The sequence below is a fragment of the Micromys minutus genome (assembly GCF_963924665.1).
Source record: "Micromys minutus genome assembly, chromosome: 4".
NCBI classification, from domain to species: domain Eukaryota; kingdom Metazoa; phylum Chordata; class Mammalia; order Rodentia; family Muridae; genus Micromys; species Micromys minutus.
In genome coordinates this window covers 69,556,734-69,574,264 of record NC_137973.1, presented here as the reverse complement: position 1 = coordinate 69,574,264, position 17,531 = coordinate 69,556,734, and the positions used below count along the sequence as shown (strand labels likewise).

Here is a 17,531-nt window from a genome sequence, read left to right as displayed (position 1 = left end):
CAACAGGAGGAGAGCCGTAGAAGATAATTGTGTAGGAATGGGCATTACTCAGCAATTAAGACCAATAACTGACATGTGCAGCCTCATAAAATCAAAGAGCTTCTGTACAATGAAGGGGACAGTCAACTAATTGAGTGAAGAGAAAGCCCAGAGTAAGAGAGAATGTTTGCAGCTGCATATTTGATAGAGGATTACTATCCAGAGTGGACGGAGACCTCAAAGAGCAAAGAATCAATAGAACAACCCAGTTTAAAAAAATGGGCTAATGGCGTGAATAGTCAAAAGAAATGAAAATGGCCATAAAAAGCTGTTTGTCAGCCTTAGAAATAAGGAAAATGCAAATTAAAACAACTTTGAGATTTCATCTTAGCCCAGTCAGAATGGCTTAAGATCAAGAAACCAACTGTCGGGCTGGTGAGATGGCTCAGTGGTTAAGAGCACTGACTGCTCTTCCAGAGGTCCTGAGTTCAAATCCCAGCAACCACATGGTGGCTCACAACCATCTGTAATGGGATCTAATGCTCTCTTCTGGTGTGTCTGAAGACAGCTGCAGTGTGTTTAATAAATAAATAAATCTTAAGAGAGAAAAAAAAAAAAAAAAAAAAAAAAAAAGAAACCAACTGTCAACAGATTCTGGTAAAACATGGGGAAAGGAAGATCCCAGTTCCCGCAGGTGGCATTGCAGACTGGAATACACTGCATTCGCAGCCACCTTGAAATCCTTGGAGAATTCTCAAAAAAAGCTCAAGGTTTTTCTACGGTATAACCCAGCTTAACAGTTCTTCAGCATAAGCTCAGAGGACTCAACGGATGATGTCACAAGCATTTGCCCAGCCATATTCATTGGACTTACAGAAAGTAGAGACAGACTGGAAGCTGCCTAGAATAAAAAGAAACAAAATTCATTCACACAACAGTATCACTGCTGCACAGAGCATGGATTCGTGAGACTTACGGAGAAATGAAGAGCTGGAAAATATACTCATTGTTGAATGTAACCCAGAAAGACAAACGCTAGGGTCTTCTGTGGACACTAGTTCTGAATCCACGAGTTTGAGTCTGAAACCTGAAGTGACCCCAGGAGCCAGGAAACCAAAAGGAGCCATGGGAGAGGCAGAAAAAGTGCTCCAGGGGGAAGGCAATAGGACAAAGGTCTTATGGAGGAGAAAAGGGGAGACACAGGGTGAGGACCAAACTGGGAGGGGCAAATCGGGAGAAAGAATGAGCAATGATAAACAAGACTAAAAATGTTTGAAAAATCCATGATGAAAGATTATTTAATACACTCAATTAACAATAAACATGTAATAAATATGCATATACACACATATACATGTCTACACTCATGCTACATACACAGATCTACACACATCTATACATATATATACACTTATATACACACTACACACACATATACATATCTAAACAAACACCATGCATGTGCGCACACACATACATATACACACATACATATCTAACCATACACCATGCGTGCGTGCACACGCACACATGCACACACACACCCTCTTTAAGTTGAATTTCCACACAGAAGGTGACAGCATTTTCTTCAGGAGCCATTTGAACCTCCAGTGCCAGTCACCTCCCTGCAAGTTGTTGGTCAAGTGATTCCAAGGGACCCAACCAATCAATAAGGGCCATTGCCCTTACTTAAACAGTTGTTATGTAGTGCATTCCAGTTTACCAGTTTTCTGTGGTTTTTCTCCTCACTTATTGTGCCTTTCTTAGGTATAGACTTGGCACATTCTACTTGGAAATACAAATCTGAAGAGTAAACCTTGCTACAGCGGTGCAATTTAGAAACAATTAAGGCTCCTCCTCACAGAATTGGGCAGTGTTCCTCCTTTCAGTCTGGTTGCTTCATGATGACACATGGCTTTACGTTGGTTTCCGCTGTGGGTTCCAAGCCTTGCTGTTTCTCAGTGCCGGGCTTTGCTCCTTACCTGTTCTTACCGTGCTTACGCCTTCCCCCACACTCTCGACTATCCCAGCGCCTTCGTGGCCCATAATGATGGGGCAAAACTGAGAAAGATGTTTTGAGTCCAGACTTTGTATATCGGTACCACAGATGCCTGTGGCTACCATCTGTGTGGAAAGCACAGACAGAGAACAGAGGTTGGTCTGTGTGAAGGCTTCAGACCTGCTGCTCTCCAAAGATTCCCAGTGTGCTCACCTCTACTCAGCTCTGATTGGCCACCGTGATAGTTGTGTATGTAAAGGAACTTGGTGCTCTTCCTTGACTCCCTATTTTAGATAAAGTTTTAGTTTATCTTGCAAAGATACTTTGAGTTCTGTTAACAGTCCCACTTGACTGCAAATTCTAAGTGTGTTGTGCTCGTGATGTGAATTCAGGATGTACATGGAAACCTCATGGTCCTAGAAATGCACCAACAAAGCTGGTTCTGTTATCTACAGAAGGCAGGCCTTTTTCCTTTATCTATCATAATCACCTGAATAATTACCAGCACCACCCCATTCAGCCTCTCACTGCTTACCATAATCTACCCTGGTCTGTATTCTGGATTAAATGCACAGTGAGTGAATTCAGACTGTAGCTGGGTGTCTTTCAGTCTAAAACTGTTTGTAAGAGTTGTGACCTTGTTGGCATGCAGTCAGTGGGGCCTGCTAATTGCCAGATGCCTCACAGAAGGGTGCAGGAGAAGACAGTATAGATTGTGTTGGTAACTTAGAAATAACTATCTCTCAATGGTCCATCAGTAAGCAACACATACTCTCCACCACTGAAAAAAAACTAATGACCTTGAACCACAAATCAGACGAACTGCATTCTAGCTTGCTGGGAGCCAGTTAATCATCTGGGAATAGGTGCCATGCCTGGCCAATCAGCTCTTAATTTGAGATGAGGTACATTTGGCATTTCCCAAGCTCCCTAGTGATTCCAAGGATGTAACTAAACTTAAAAAAATTGAGTTTTCTTATTCTACTTAGCTGTGTAAAAATGAACTAATTCTTCCTAACATTTTCTAGGCAAAGGAATATGTAGTATTATGCTTGTATAGGGAATTCTGGGAAGGATATGCAGTGAATAGCTTTGGTTTTGATGTAGAATTGTTGGATTTGTTTTACCTTTATTCGCACCTCCCTTCCTTTTGGTGGGGCCACTTCTATCTCCTCAATGTCAAGTGGGGCTCCAGGCTTCCAGAGCACAGCAGCTTTGCATCTGATCACCTGGGAATAGCAGATGATAAGTTTAGGAAGTCTTTTATATTAATCATTACTGGAAAGGACTTAATTCATCTATACTCAAGAGGGAAAGAAATGAACGTCTCAATGTATGCTGAAGGTAGTGGCTTCCGCCCCACTATAATTTTCGGTTATGCTTTCAGCTTCTATATTCAAGTCAGTGTATCAAATGTCACTTATATTTATAGGAAAGCACACACATAAAAAGATGGATAGATTCCTATCTCTTCTTCTATAAGCCAATTTTTCTTGAACCTGTGATCCCCCTGTTTCTGCACCCCTGGGCTACCATTATAGGCACATGCCTCCCGTCCTGCTGGATGCCATGCATTTGCTCCTGTTAGAACAAAATAGACCACTGGTTACTTCATAGTTGTGATATTATGCCGTGTGTCAGCCTCCTCTTGCAAGAGAGTCCTGGGGAAGGGTTTGGGATGGTGGAAGAATGCCTTGGAGTAAGGGATGCAAGCTGACAGTGTTGTGATGTGCTTGAGATGCAGACCGAAGCCCAGACTTTTATCTGCATAAACTACTTCCTTAGAAATTTCATATTAGTTTAATCATTTACCCCAGGTTCCCTTTTGGCCATTCCAAGAATCAATATTTTCTTATGACCTTGACCCATGACCCTTAAAATAACAGAGTACATTTGAGGCCAGTGAACCAGACAGCAATATTTTTATCTCTTTTTTTACATGGAAAGTTCTATGCGGTTCGGTGGCATAGCACTTGTGGGTGCCAAGTTTAGACATAGAGGCTATTTTAATGTGAAAAAAAAATAGCTTTAAGTATAATACTTATTCTATTTTTTTTTTTTTTTTTTGCAATTTAGCTGACTCTAGTGCAGCTTCCTCTGATCTTTCAGGCCTGTGGAGCCCCTCATACAATTCATATTGGATCCTTATATTTTGCATAGTTGAGGAATCCTGTAAAGAACAGCATAATCTCACATTAATTTATAGCTTCCTGAACTCATGCTTTCAGAGTTCTTTCCTACAGCCTTAAGGGCTGTCCTGAAGGTCACAGTGTTATCATTTTGCCGAGGAACAGCAGGCACCTTCTGGATTCCCAGCATCGTGCTGTTCCTGATTATCAATAATGAGGCTCGGCTGGGAGAACATTTCCCCAAAGGAGGAACACGGAGTAAAATATGTACATTATTGCGCAAAAAGCCTTATGCTCACATTGTAGCCATTAGTACGTGAGGAGTTCTACGTTCTGCTGGTTTTGTCACAGGGTTAGAAACCATGTCACACTCCCTTCTGCAGCCATGCTGGACTTGGTAATGTTACAGTGTGGGGTTATTTGTGATCCAAGGGATGAAGGGTCTTAGAGTGAAGCTGTGAGCTATGGAGTAGAGTGAAGATCTTCTGGTAGTGGTGGTCACAAATGCTAATCACTGGAAAATGGTGTTGGACAGATAACTGATGGCAAAGCAGCCCTTACGGCTTCTGATTTCAGCCATCACCATATTATCTTCGATTTTTATTCATTTAGTAACTACTGTTCTGTAGCTGACTTGCACAAACTTGCACTGTACTTATGGAACAGATTTCTCCCAAAGATTTAGATAAGTATTTATATGCTGTTTGAATGTCTTCCTCATACTGCAAAGTCAATATGTTAATACACAGACCATTTTCCCTCTCATGTGTACATTTAGAGAACACGGTACACAGTCTGTTAACCCCTCATAACCTGACCTTTCCTCTACCACATTCAAAGCAGAATTACCCATCATGCTAAAGCCATGAGGAGCACCACCTGTAGGCTTAGATTTTTCAAAACTTACTTTAATTAGGATTCTCAAACACTTCAACCCCACCCCCCACCCCTGCCAGCTCACCATCCAAAGGTAGGAGAGAAAAAGTTGGTAAATAGGACAAGGAAATATGGACCTGTTTAGAAGTAGTTCTTTGGGGGGCAATTTTGATCTTTGTCAGGATACTAGCACTATACTGTTTAGTAATGCCAGTTTAAAAGTGTCACCAAACACAAATCAGCAATGATGGCACAATCCAGCAGAAACTGCTAAGCCTCATCCAAATCACCACGAGTCAGCAGAGTAACCAGTACCAGCTGGAACATCAGGAGTTCTTTCCTGTGCCTCTCTCAACAAAGTGAAGATCAGTGAAGATGCCAATGAAGAGTTACACAACTAGTTATGTAAGCACCCTGTCACTCTCTATTGAGTCCAACTTATATCCTCTCCAAATATTACATGTTCTCCCATGGGTCTTGCCTCATCAAAACACCATGTGAGCCTGCATCACATGACACAGCCATAAACTTCCACTTCATAGAAGAATGCAAATAGATCTATATTTATCAGCTCACACAAAACTCAAGTCCAAATGGATCAAAGACCTCAGTGAAAACTACTTAGACTAGATGAAATAGAAGATTAAACACATTGGCGCAGAAGACAACTTTCTGAACAGGACTCCAACAGTTCAGGCACTAAGATCAACAATTTAAAGGATTCTATCAAGACTCAGGACCTACCAGTAGACTGCTGAGCCCTCAGAGAAGTCTTGCAAGTGCTCTCCCAGCTGAGTCCACGGTAAGCCCTAAGTCTGTCACATACCCTCACCAGCTAGCTGTCCTGGGTGGGAACACCTGGTGATCTTGTGGGCAGATAGGGTGGTGAACTCTGGTATTGTGTACTTTCTGGCCCAGCGAGAGGACCAGGTAACCACCATCAAGACTCAGGACTGGCCCACAGATGGCTGAACCCCAAGAACAGCCTTGCAAATACTCTTCTGCCTGAGCCCACCGGGAGCTTGCCACACACCTGGACAGGTTGTCCCAGGAGAGATCGCCTGGAGCTATCAGAGGACAGATAGTGTGGTGCACTCTGGGATCCTGTCCTTTCCAGCCCAGCAAGAGGGTCCGGTGACTGCAACCAAGGTCAGGACCTGCCTGCAAACAGCTGAGATCCCTGAACAGCCTCACAAGGGTTCTCCCACTGGAGTCCAGGAAGACAGAATGGAGTCACTGCAATCAGAACTCACTGCCTGCCCACAAAGAGCCAAACACCCAGAAGCAATTTCCTTCGTGAGCCCATGGGCCCTCAGATCCACAGGAGAGAAAGACTCTAGTCAGAGATAACAAGATCAACTATAATCAGAGATAACAAGATGGCAAGAAGAAAGTGAAAGAAACTAAGCTATGGAAACCAAGACAACCTGGCAACATCAGAACCCAGCTCTTCCACCACAGCAAATAGTGAATTGCCAAACACAACAGAAAAACAAGACCTAGACTTGAAATTATAATTCATGATGATGATAGAGATCTTCGAGAAGCATGTGGATAACTCCCTTAAACAATTACAGGAGAGCACACATTAAAAAAAAAAAAAAAAAAAAAAAAAAAAAAAAAAAAAAAAGCCCTTAAAGAGGAAACACAAAAATCACTCAAAGAGCTACAGGAAAACACAACCAAACAGGTGAAGGAATTGAAAACAGAAATAGAAACAATAAAGAAAACACAAAAAGAGACAACCCTGGAGATAGAAAACCTAGAAAAGAAATCAGGAATCACAGATGCAAGCATCACCAACAGACTACAAGAGATGGAAGAGAGAATCTTGGGGGCCAAATACAAAATAGAAAACAGACAAAACAGTCACAGAAGATGCCAAAACCTAAAAGCTCCACACACAAAATGTCCAGGAGATCCAGGACACAATGAGAAGACTAAACCTAAAGAAAATAGGTGTAGAAGAGGGTGAAGAATATCAACTAAAAGGCAAAGTAAATATCTTCAACAAAATCACAGAAGAAAACTTCCCTGCCCTTAAGAACGAGATGACCATGAACATACAGGAAGCCTACAGAACTCCAAATAGATTGGACTAGAAAAGAAACTCCTTCTGACATATAATAGTCAAAACTCTGAATATTTGAAACAAAGAAAGAATCCTAAAAGCTACTAAGGGAAAAAGGACAAGTAACATATAAAGGCAGACCAATCAGAATTACACCACACTTCTCAACAGACTATGAAGGTTAGAAGATCCTGGATAGACGTCATACAGACCCTAAGAAAACCCAAATGCCAACTCAGGTTACTATATCCACCAAAACTCTCAATCACCATAGATGGAGAAAACAAGATATTCCAAGACAACAGCAAATTTACACAATATCTGTCTACAAATCTAGCCCTACAAAGGATGATACATGGAAAAATACAACACAAGAAAGGAAACTACACCCAAGGAAGAGAAAAAAAAATCATGCAAGGAATCCAAAAGAAGAAGAGCACACAAACATAAATCTACCTCTAACAACAAAAATAACAGGAACAACATTCACTATTCCATAATTTCTCTTAATATCAATTGACTCAATTTCCCAATAAAAGACATAGACTATCAGACTGGATACGTTAACAGGATCCAGCATTTTGCTGCATACAGGAAACTTATCTCAGAGACAAAGATAGACACTACAGAGTAAAAGACTGGGAAAAAAAACTTCCAAGCAAATGGTCCCATGAAACAAGCTGGAGTAGCTATTCTAATATCAAATAAAATTGATTTTAACTAAAACATATCAAAAAGATAAGGAAGGACACTTTTTACTCACCACAGGAAAAATCTATCAAAATGAACTCTCAATCTTGAAGAGCTATGCTCTAAATGCAAGGGCACCCACATTTATAAAAGAAATCCTACTAAAGTTCAAGGCATATATTACACCAAACACAATAATAGTGGGAGACTTCAACACCCCAATCTCATCAATGGACAGATCATGGAGGCAGAAACTGAACAGAGAATCAGCGAAACTAGCAGAGGTTATGAGCCAACTGAAGGTCATTCACTTACTTTCCCCTGGGTGTCCATTTTCCTTGGGAAGCTTGCTTTGGAAGTATCTTTCTGACTCTGGCCTTTCACCTCTACCCAGAATGCTCTGTGTCCTGTCCTGAGGACTCTGGATAAATAACATTCCTGCTGGCTGGTTCTTCAATAGCAGCCCTGACTGACCTGTGTTGTGACATTTGTACTGTCATAGTTCATCTACAAACCCATCACTCCCAGCTGCCACCAAGATTTTTTTAAATTAGCTTCTTGAAAACTTAATAGACAACATCCATTAATTGTGTAAGGCTGAGTTACAAGTAATTACTAAGCAAAGGACATTTCAATTGTTCTGGAACTTCCCTCCCAGCCATTCTTCTGTTGTACACCCTGATAGTAATCTCCTGGCACAGTTGTGGTTTTGCTATGTATTTTGCTTTCCTATCAAATATTTAATTTTGTTTTTAAATCAGTGTGTGAATAGACTCAGTATATATACTTCCATGTGTCTGTCCCCCACCCATTAGCTCTGTTTGTTCAACCTTCACAGTGCCTTCATTTGTAGTTTATTTTCTTATCGTTGAACATTTCTGTATAAGCCCACCATAATTCATACATCCCCTTCCTATCTGGTTCTTTCCTTTCTAATCATGGTGAATCATTGGCTGCGTAAAAACCCTCTCCATGCGCCCTGCTGCACACATGCTCCGGTTTGCTTGGGGACATTCAGGACCAACACAGCAGCACACACTAGCAAGGCAACACTGACTGCTGGACACTGAAACACTTTTGCTCAGGATGCTAAAAAGCCACTGGCTCAAAGCTGCCAGAGTTGCTTTTGCTCTGCTGCAGTCAGGGAGCCCTTTAGTCACTGTTGGGAGCAACGCCCACTGTCCCTTGGATGTGGCTGACAAACAGTCCCAGTGGCTCTGGGTCTCACAGTGTCTTCCAAGGACAGGAGTGCTGCAGCCCTTGAGGAGTAGTGCTTAGGGCCTATCTGAGCTCCGTGAGGTCTGACCACTGGTGTCATGGGCCAGAGCTCTCCAGAGTCACACATGATGGCTGTTTAAGAAAAAGAATGTCCCCAAATGGTTGTCAACTCATGACATTTTTAACATTGTATCTTATCTTAAGTTTACAAACTTAGACCAGTGTAAAAAAATCATGTTTCCTCTCACAGAGACTGAACCACCAACCAAAGAGCATACATGGGACAGACCTAGGCCCCCTACACACATGTAACTGATATGTAGCTTGGTCTTCATGTGGGACCCTTAGCAAGTGGAGCAGGGCCTGTCCCTGACTCTGTTGTCCGCCCCTGGGTCCTTTTTCCCTAACTGGACTGCCATGTCTATTTACCCTCAATAGGAGAAGATTCACCTAGTCTTTCTGCAACTTGATATGCCTAAGCAAGCGGGTTGATGTTCATGGGAGCTTCTTTCTGAAGAGAAAGAGAGGTGAAGGGTAGTTGAGGGGAGAGGGAGGGCCTGGGAGGTGAGGAGGGAGGGGAGGTTTCAACTGGGATGTAAAGTAAATAAATAAATTAATAAAAAATCACTTGCTATACTTTTCCGACTATTGTATAAAATGAACCGTACACAGTCAATGTTTTATAACATTCTTCTAAAACATATTATCCAAAAAAAAAATGATGCATCCATTCTCCTAGACGGTGTGTAGAGGGTTTGCTGTCTCCCAAGTTCCTTGTGCTGTATCCTGCTTTAAAGTTCTTCCCCAGAGTTGAAGTGTGTGGAGGTATAAAGGACACTTCATCTCAGTCAGGAGCTCATCTCCTTAAGCATGTCTTCAGGAAATTCAGCATTTCCAAGGGATGGTCCAGAGGTCAATTGACCTAAACTGCAACATTTTTTACTTAAAAAATTACTTATTGTGTGTATTACACATGTATGTCCATTCATGTACCATGATGAATAAGTGGCATTCATAGAACATACATTGATGGATTTTCATCTATTGTGCCACCTCCTAGTCCCTGGGATGAAGCCTCCTTGATCATGGTGAATGATGTCTTTGATATTTTCTTGGATTTGGTTTGGAAAAATTTGACTGAGTGTTTTTGCATCAGTGTATATAAGGAATATTGGTGTGAAATACTCTTTTTTTGTTAAGACTCTGTGTGGTTTAGGTATTAGGGTGACTGTGGCCTCATAGAATGAGTTTGGCAACATTCCTTCTGTTTCTATTTTGTGGAATAGTTTGAGGAGTATTGGTGTCTTAGTTAGGGTTCTACTACTGTGAACAGAAACCATGACCAGGGCAAGTCTTATAAAGACAGCATTTAATTCGGGCTGGCTTACAGGTTCAGAGGTTCCATTCATTATCATCAAGGTGGGAGCATGGCAGGCAGACATAGTGAAGCAGGAGCTGTGGGTTGTAAATCGTTATCTGAAGGCTGCCAGAAGACTGGTTTCTAGGCAACTAGAATGATAGTCTTAAAGTCCACAATGACATACTTCCTCTAACAAGGCCACACCTCCTCCAACAAAGCCATACCTCCTTTGAAAATCTGGTAGAATTCTGTGCTAAAACCTTGTGCACTAACTGGATAAGATAAGGGTGGTCTTCTTACTGACTTTTCTGATTTTTATTATATGGTGGTGCTATAGGCTCTTGCCTTATTTCTTCTGTCTGTATCTTAGTATCTTTTTAAATTTTATTTCAATTTTTTCCCTAATTTTTCTTCTAAGGTTAGTCTCTATTTTTCATATTTCTCTTTTTGTTGTATCTCAAATATTATCTCAATATTATTGAGAGAATGGAGCAGGGAACAGACTGGGGGAAGAAACCTGGAAAGAGGTAGAAGTAGAGAAGGACAGAAGAGGTAAGAGAGAGGAAGAGAGCAGGGGGAGGAAACCAGCTGAGACCTGGGGAAGAGAGAGGGGGAGAGAGAGAGAGAGAGAGAGAGAGAGAGAGAGAGAGAGAGAGAGAGAGAGAGAGAGAGAGAGAAAGCCATTGAAGTATTCTAGGTGAGACTTCCCTGTCATTCCAGGAAGCTGGCTTCCTGGTCCAATGGGTCTTAAAGCCTTTCTATTTCCCCTTCTGCATTGTTCCCCGAGTCTTAGGTGCAGGAACTGTGCTGTAGATGTGTCTGCTGAAGCTGGGCTCTCTTTATTCGGTTGATTTCTGCATTATGACCTGGTGTGGTTTTCTGTAATGCTCTCTTTTAACCACAAAGAGAAGATTCTTTGATGAAGGGTGGAAAGGGTGATGTATCTGTGGATGTAAGGGTGGCATTCAGCTGGTTGTGGTTATATATATGTGTGTGTGTGTGTGTGTGTGTGTGTGTGTGTGTGTGTGTGTGTGAATATATATATGAACAATAATAATAATAAAAAGAGGCCATTAATGAAGAGAGCCTGAGAGGTAGGCATTGGAGGGGTTAAAGGGAAGACAGGGAAGTGGGGGAACTATATTCTAGCTAAAAAATTTAAGAGTAAGTCATCTCTTATTTTCTTTGAAGCATAGTTGTTGGTTTGTACTGACAACTTTGGAGTTCAATGCGGGACTTTAGAAACTGTAGCAGTTATAGCAGGGGTGAGGAGATGCTGTGTCTCTCCCTGTGGATCTCAGATCACTGAGACAATCAACCCCCAAGGAACTGGACTTTCTCTAGGAGTCTCCTGTGGGGAAGGGAAAGGCTGGGGCTTCGGGGAAGTCAGAGAGGGAGACTGTCTTTTCAGAAAGAGGTTTCATACAGTGATGAAGACTTGAGTCAGGAGTCGGTGATGGGTGGAACAGTACCAGGGCTGCTTGGTTCTGCAGAGCTCCTTCTCCCAGTCGGTTCTCCTGTGCTGCCTTCTCATGTAGACACCGCTGAGCCTTTCTTGGTTCTGGGTTTCTCCTTGCTTTAGTTCACAGCTTACTGGTTTATTCTTTACTGTGAATAACTTTGAATATCCTGTAGTTTGAGAACCTCTGTTAGAGACCACCCTCTTTTCTTTCTAGAAATAGTTTATTTTCCTCCTCCTACTCTACCACTATCTAAAATTGCCTTTTTAATTTTTTAAATTTTTTATAGTTTATTTTATTTATTTATATTTATTTTGGATACATTTTAAGGTTGTAATTTAGTATTTGTGGGTACATGTACATACACATATATATATGTAACAATAATATAGGAAAAGAGGCTATTAATTTGAGGGGATAGGAGAGAGACTAGGAGGGGTTGTAGGGAGGAAAGGGGGATGTGATACAGTTCTATTTTAATTAAAATATATTCTTTTTTTTTGAGCTTCACACAGTCTGTGAATTGTTTCTGGGGTGTTCAGAGCTTTCTTGGGTTAGTATTCCATTATCAGTGACTGCATGTTATGTCTGTTCTTTTGTGACTGGGTTATCTCACTCAGGATGATATCTAAAATTGCCTTTTAAAAAACAAAACCAAACAAAATTCCTTTGTGTTACAAACTTGTTTTTTTTTTTTTTTTAAAGAGTATAGAATTTCTATGAATTCCCGATTATACAACACTGAAGTGTAGGGTTTTTTGGTTTTGTTTTTCAGATGGTGTTGGGGTAACCTTTCTTCACACTGTGTGAAAGTGTGTCCCTTACATTTTCAAGTGTTGATTTTGTATTGGCGGAGAACTGAGTGCTGGCCGAGATGTTGGTATTGTGATTTCTGTGGCCTATCTTCAGGCTTTCTCACCAGTCTGAAGGCAATTGAGAATTGTATTAGAGGTTGTCTCCATCCTGATTGGCTGTAATAAGGATTTGAAGATCAATAGCTGGACGAGGAAGTCGGTGGTGTGGGGTGCAGAACTTCTGGGCAGAGGAGGTCACATGGAGGAGAAAGGAGACTCAGGAAACAAATAACGGACGGCAGTAAAGATTTTTTTCTTACAACTTTATTATTTTTATTAAAAGAGATACATGTACAGATTTTTAAAAGCATTTGGCGTAAAACTATATGAATATATATTTTTAGTCAGTACTTGATTTTTTTAAAGGTTTGATAGTATGCATTGAAATCTTACTAGTTACCATAAGCATAAAGTACATGTAAAACAAAACATAACATGGAAATAGTCAAAGTTTTCTTGGTGTGTAAAGATTAAACATAATGTTTTTTAAATACCAAAAATTGCCACAAGGCTATCTTCTTAGCTCTTGAGTTATTTATGATTTAAGGTCTAGGTGTACCCCACTCTGAGAGGGTGCTATACACTTGTTTTTTTTTTTTTTTTTTTTCTAAGAAGGACCAAGTAGAGAAGTTTATAGATAGTTATGCAGTGGAGCTGTTGGCTAGATAGTCAGGTTAAGTTAGATGAGCTGGCTGGGGAGACTGCCCACACAAACGTCCTAAGTTTTAAACCATAGCAGGAGGGAACCGAACAGCAGGCAGACGAGTGAGGCCTGCTGGTGGGTCTAAGAAAGTCCAGCTCTATTATAGTACAATAAATGGCCAGTTTTCCTGAGGAGGTTGTTAGGGGGAGGCCCAAGGATGTGTGAAGGCTCATGGAGCAAAGGAAATCTTTCTGATCATCTTTGATGAAACATAGGAAAGGATGACCGGCTGCCAAGCATCTTACATCTTTGGTAAAATCCAGATAACCTTGAGACAGAGTTGAGAGACACTCTCAGGGTGAAGCCAAGGAAAATACTCCAACAGACAATACAAAAATGGATTTCCAAGCCCAGACATCATCAGTTAACCTATGCAGTCCTCGAGGGAGGAGACCTTACCACCCAAATGAGAAACACAACAGAAGGAAAGAGAAAAATGTTTCAGGGAGAAACTGCTAGCTGGTGTTTCCACTGCAAGCTAAATATCCTCAACCTTCCTATATTTGGGGAGGGGATGGAAACATTTAACTACAGTTCCACAGAGAACTGAAACTCTTGAAAGAAGGCACATCTGACTTTAAGACGATAAAGGCTGCCTGCTCTGTCTTGTTTTAGCCCACAATTTTCTGAAAGACGTAATGAATTACTCCATGTTTTTGCATTTGCTAAGACTTGTTTTGTGGCTAAAAATGTAAGTATTTTAAATAAATTCTTTGGGCTGTTGAAAACTGTGCTTTTCTGCAGCTGCTGGAAGGGATATTCTGTGAAGTCTAACGTCTCTATGGTGCAGTTTGACTTGTCTATGGTGACATTTCATTGCTTATTTTTTGTGTCTGGATGATCTAATTGTTTATTTGCATAGGTTATTGAAATTACCCACTATTATCGTATTGAATCCATTCCTCTGTGTCAATTTGTAGGGGCAGTACGGATGTTAAAGTCTTGTTCCCCAATTGGTTTTTAATCTGTCAGTAATAAAAGCCATGGGCCAATTGCTGGGCAGAAGGGATAGGCGGGACTTCCAGGTCCCGGGAGGCAAGCAGAGAGACGCAAAGGAGGAGAGTTGAGTTGCATAGGCCTCTGATGGAGAAAAGTCGACCAGTCATGTGAGATCTCCGAACGGAGTGGCTACCCAGGCCGCTCCTCCAGGCGGGTGGTCAAGGGAGTTAGTTTAGGGCAGGTGTGAGGTGTAGAGTTAAGAGTATTGATAAGAGCACGCTTTTCCAGGTGGGAGATAGTAGTGCCCAGCGATTGTGCTAAGAAGGCAAGTCAAAAAGGAACAACTGTATGAGAGGGCAGGCATGACCAGGCGCGTCTAAGGGAAGCCGGGTGGGGGCTAGTAGTGTGGCCCTTTCCCTGAACTAAGGCCGGGTATCGCAAAGCTACATGCAACATCCATTAGTGTTTCTTTTATGGAACTGAATGCGTGTGTGTATTACTTTTTTCATTGTTGTGACAAAATTTTTTTTTTTAAAAAGAAGATCTTATTGTGGCTCCTGGTCTGAGGGTCTAAAGTTATTCAAGGGGGTCATGTCAGTGGGAACGTGAGGTCACATTGCATTCATAATCAGGAAGCAGTGACAGATCCCACTCTACAGCACACTTTCCCCTTTTTGTGTTTGACTCAGTGAAGCAGAAGAACAGGGTCAAGATGAGAAGGACCTGTGCAAATCCTTACAAAAAAAGTGGTATATGGGGAAGAAAGACAGCAAAGCAGAAAGCTGGAGCTTCCCCTGCCCCCACGTACTGTCCTAGAGATTGACTACAGCCATCAGAAGAAGCACAGGGTTACTCCAGAGTGTGTGCAGGTGACCTATGGCTCATTACAACACTAAAACATCACTGAAAGGATTTAAGATGTTAGGAGACATGGAATGCATGAAGTACAGTGAGCATATGAAAATCATACAGGAAAAGGGGGCTTAAGAACTTATCAGCCACACCAGACTGAGGCAAGGAGACACTCCTTCATCCTGATCCTATAATGACGTAACACCTAGCACTAAGAAAAAGGTAGCACCCACTGACCCCTCAGGATGTGCATCAAGAGACTGTCAGGCATGTGATTGATAACTTAGTCTCTCTTGTTGACATGCGGTGCTCAAACTGCCATCTGCTCATCTGCCTGCTCACCTGTCTAGATCTGTGTCCTGGAGGGTTTTATGTGAACTTGACACAAGCTGGAGTCATCAGAGAGGAAGGAGCCTCAGTTGAGGAAATGCCTCCATGAGATCCAGATGTAAGGCATTTTCCCAGTTAGTGATCAATGGGAAGGGTCCAGCCCATGGTGCATAGTTCCAGCCCTGGGCTTGTGGTCCTGGCTTCTATAAGGAAGCAAGCCATAGGAAGAAAGCCAGTAAGCAGCATCCCTCCATGGACTCTGTATCAGCTTCTGCCTCCAGGATCTTTTCCTGCTTGAGTTCCTGTCCTGACTTTCTTTGATGATGAACAGCAATGTGGAAGTGTAAGCTGAATAAACCCTTCCCTTCTCAACTTGCTTTGTGGTCATGTTGTTTTGTTGCAGTGATAGAAACCTTAAGTAAATAATATGCTACCCATCAACCCACCCTAGTCCTGCCCTGTTGTCTTTGTTCTGGTCCCAATCCTGACCTCGAAGCCTGACACTACAATGGTCTCAGAAGACCCTCTAACACATTGGTTCTCAACCTGTGGGTCATGACCCCATTGAATGTCAAATGGCTTTTCCACAGGAGTCACTTAAGACCACTAGAAAACATAGATATTTACATTATGATTCATAACATTCACAAGATTACATTTATGAAGTAGCAGAGAAAATACTTTCGTGGTTTGTTATCAATGCAGATTTTGTTCTACTAGTTTCCCTATTTCTCTGGACCTCTAAAACCTCTTGATGTCCGATGTGACCCCTTAATCATGAGAAGCATTCTATAACCTACATAGATCATACATAGAAATATTTGCTGTGTGTTGTATAATATGTGATCTGAGAATCAATATTAGTAACTAAAATCAAATTAAGCAGTCTGTGCTCACCTCTGTCAGGACTATCAAGAAAAGCTGACATAGTTGACAAATTGTGAGTTTATTGTTATTCAGTAAACGCTGAGCTGGAGAAAGACACAAATGTGTTCATCTACATTGCTGACACAGGCATCTGGAATGGTGGAGTGCGTCCTCTAAGTAGGCTACGCAAAACAGAACACAGCTAAAGTGGGCCTGTAAATATGGGGACATCATCTCATCAGTAATCAATTCTTGCTCCCCCCCTTGATTGTTAGCCTGATCTACGAGCAGGAGTTTGGAGATAGTTTAATTTCTTAAAATTGTGTGTTGTGTTTTTCCTTCTGATCGCCATAGTTTGCAGTGTAATCTTCAAGGAGGTAAAGCGAGCACTGCTGATATGCCGGTGTGAGGCCACCATCAGGGTCTCATAGAGAGGACGCAGCGGATACTGAAACACAAGAGGAAACGCTGATGTGACTAACGGAGGCAGCACAAAGCCATCACAACGGTTACACATAGCTGAGGAGAGAGACTGTCTCCCCCTTTTCTGCTTCTCAGCTCCAGTCTCTCACTGCCTCTCTGTGGACACTGAAAATACCTGCAATCAAGGCCAGCACAGAACTGTCAATCATGAGGCCTGAATGGAGCTACAAGAACCAAGGAGGACGGCAGCAGACAGCCCCGAGCAATGGTCCCTCTGTTATGGGGACATTTTACCCCATGACCTCTTACCGCCCCTCGGTTGACCCCTCTATAGTCTGGTGGGAGCAAGAGTAGTAATTCCATAACGTTGTTTTCTCTTTTCTAATTGTGAAAGGCCATGTGAAGACAGCCACTGGGTTGCAATTTGAATAGAAATGCCAACCATTTTGCTGTTTCTCTCCGGCACCTGTGGTGCTGTGCTCTTGGTCACCACCAAATTATAGTCACCAGTCAGAGTGATGGATGCCGTGCTGTTCTCAAGCACGCATGGGAGGAGAGTTTGCACGTTAGTTTACTTTTCTATTTACTTGTCCTTTAAAGCAAAAACTTATTCCTGACTGGTGCCTACATTTGATGTATTACAGTTGAGGCTGGTGTTAGAAATCAAAATGTGATACTCAAAGATTCATCAGACAAGTTAACTACCATTTACTGTCACAAGTTGTCATGAGGGTAATGGAAAGTTATATGGAAACATAGGGGACTTTTCATAAAAGTTTGA

The 17,531-nt window shown here is 41.8% G+C and overlaps 1 protein-coding gene across 1 annotated transcript in view; it reads right to left on the bottom strand.

The window, feature by feature from the left end:
* LOC308420137 (alcohol dehydrogenase 1-like) overlaps positions 1 to 17,531 on the bottom strand; it is a gene marked incomplete at both ends in the record, with an annotated part of 39,373 nt that overhangs the window by 7,043 nt on the left and 14,799 nt on the right. The window contains 2 exons of the mRNA XM_080916046.1: positions 1,972 to 2,103; positions 3,106 to 3,207. Coding sequence (XP_080772172.1) covers positions 1,972 to 2,103; positions 3,106 to 3,207 — 234 coding nt within the window. The remainder of the gene's footprint in view (positions 1 to 1,971; positions 2,104 to 3,105; positions 3,208 to 17,531) is intronic.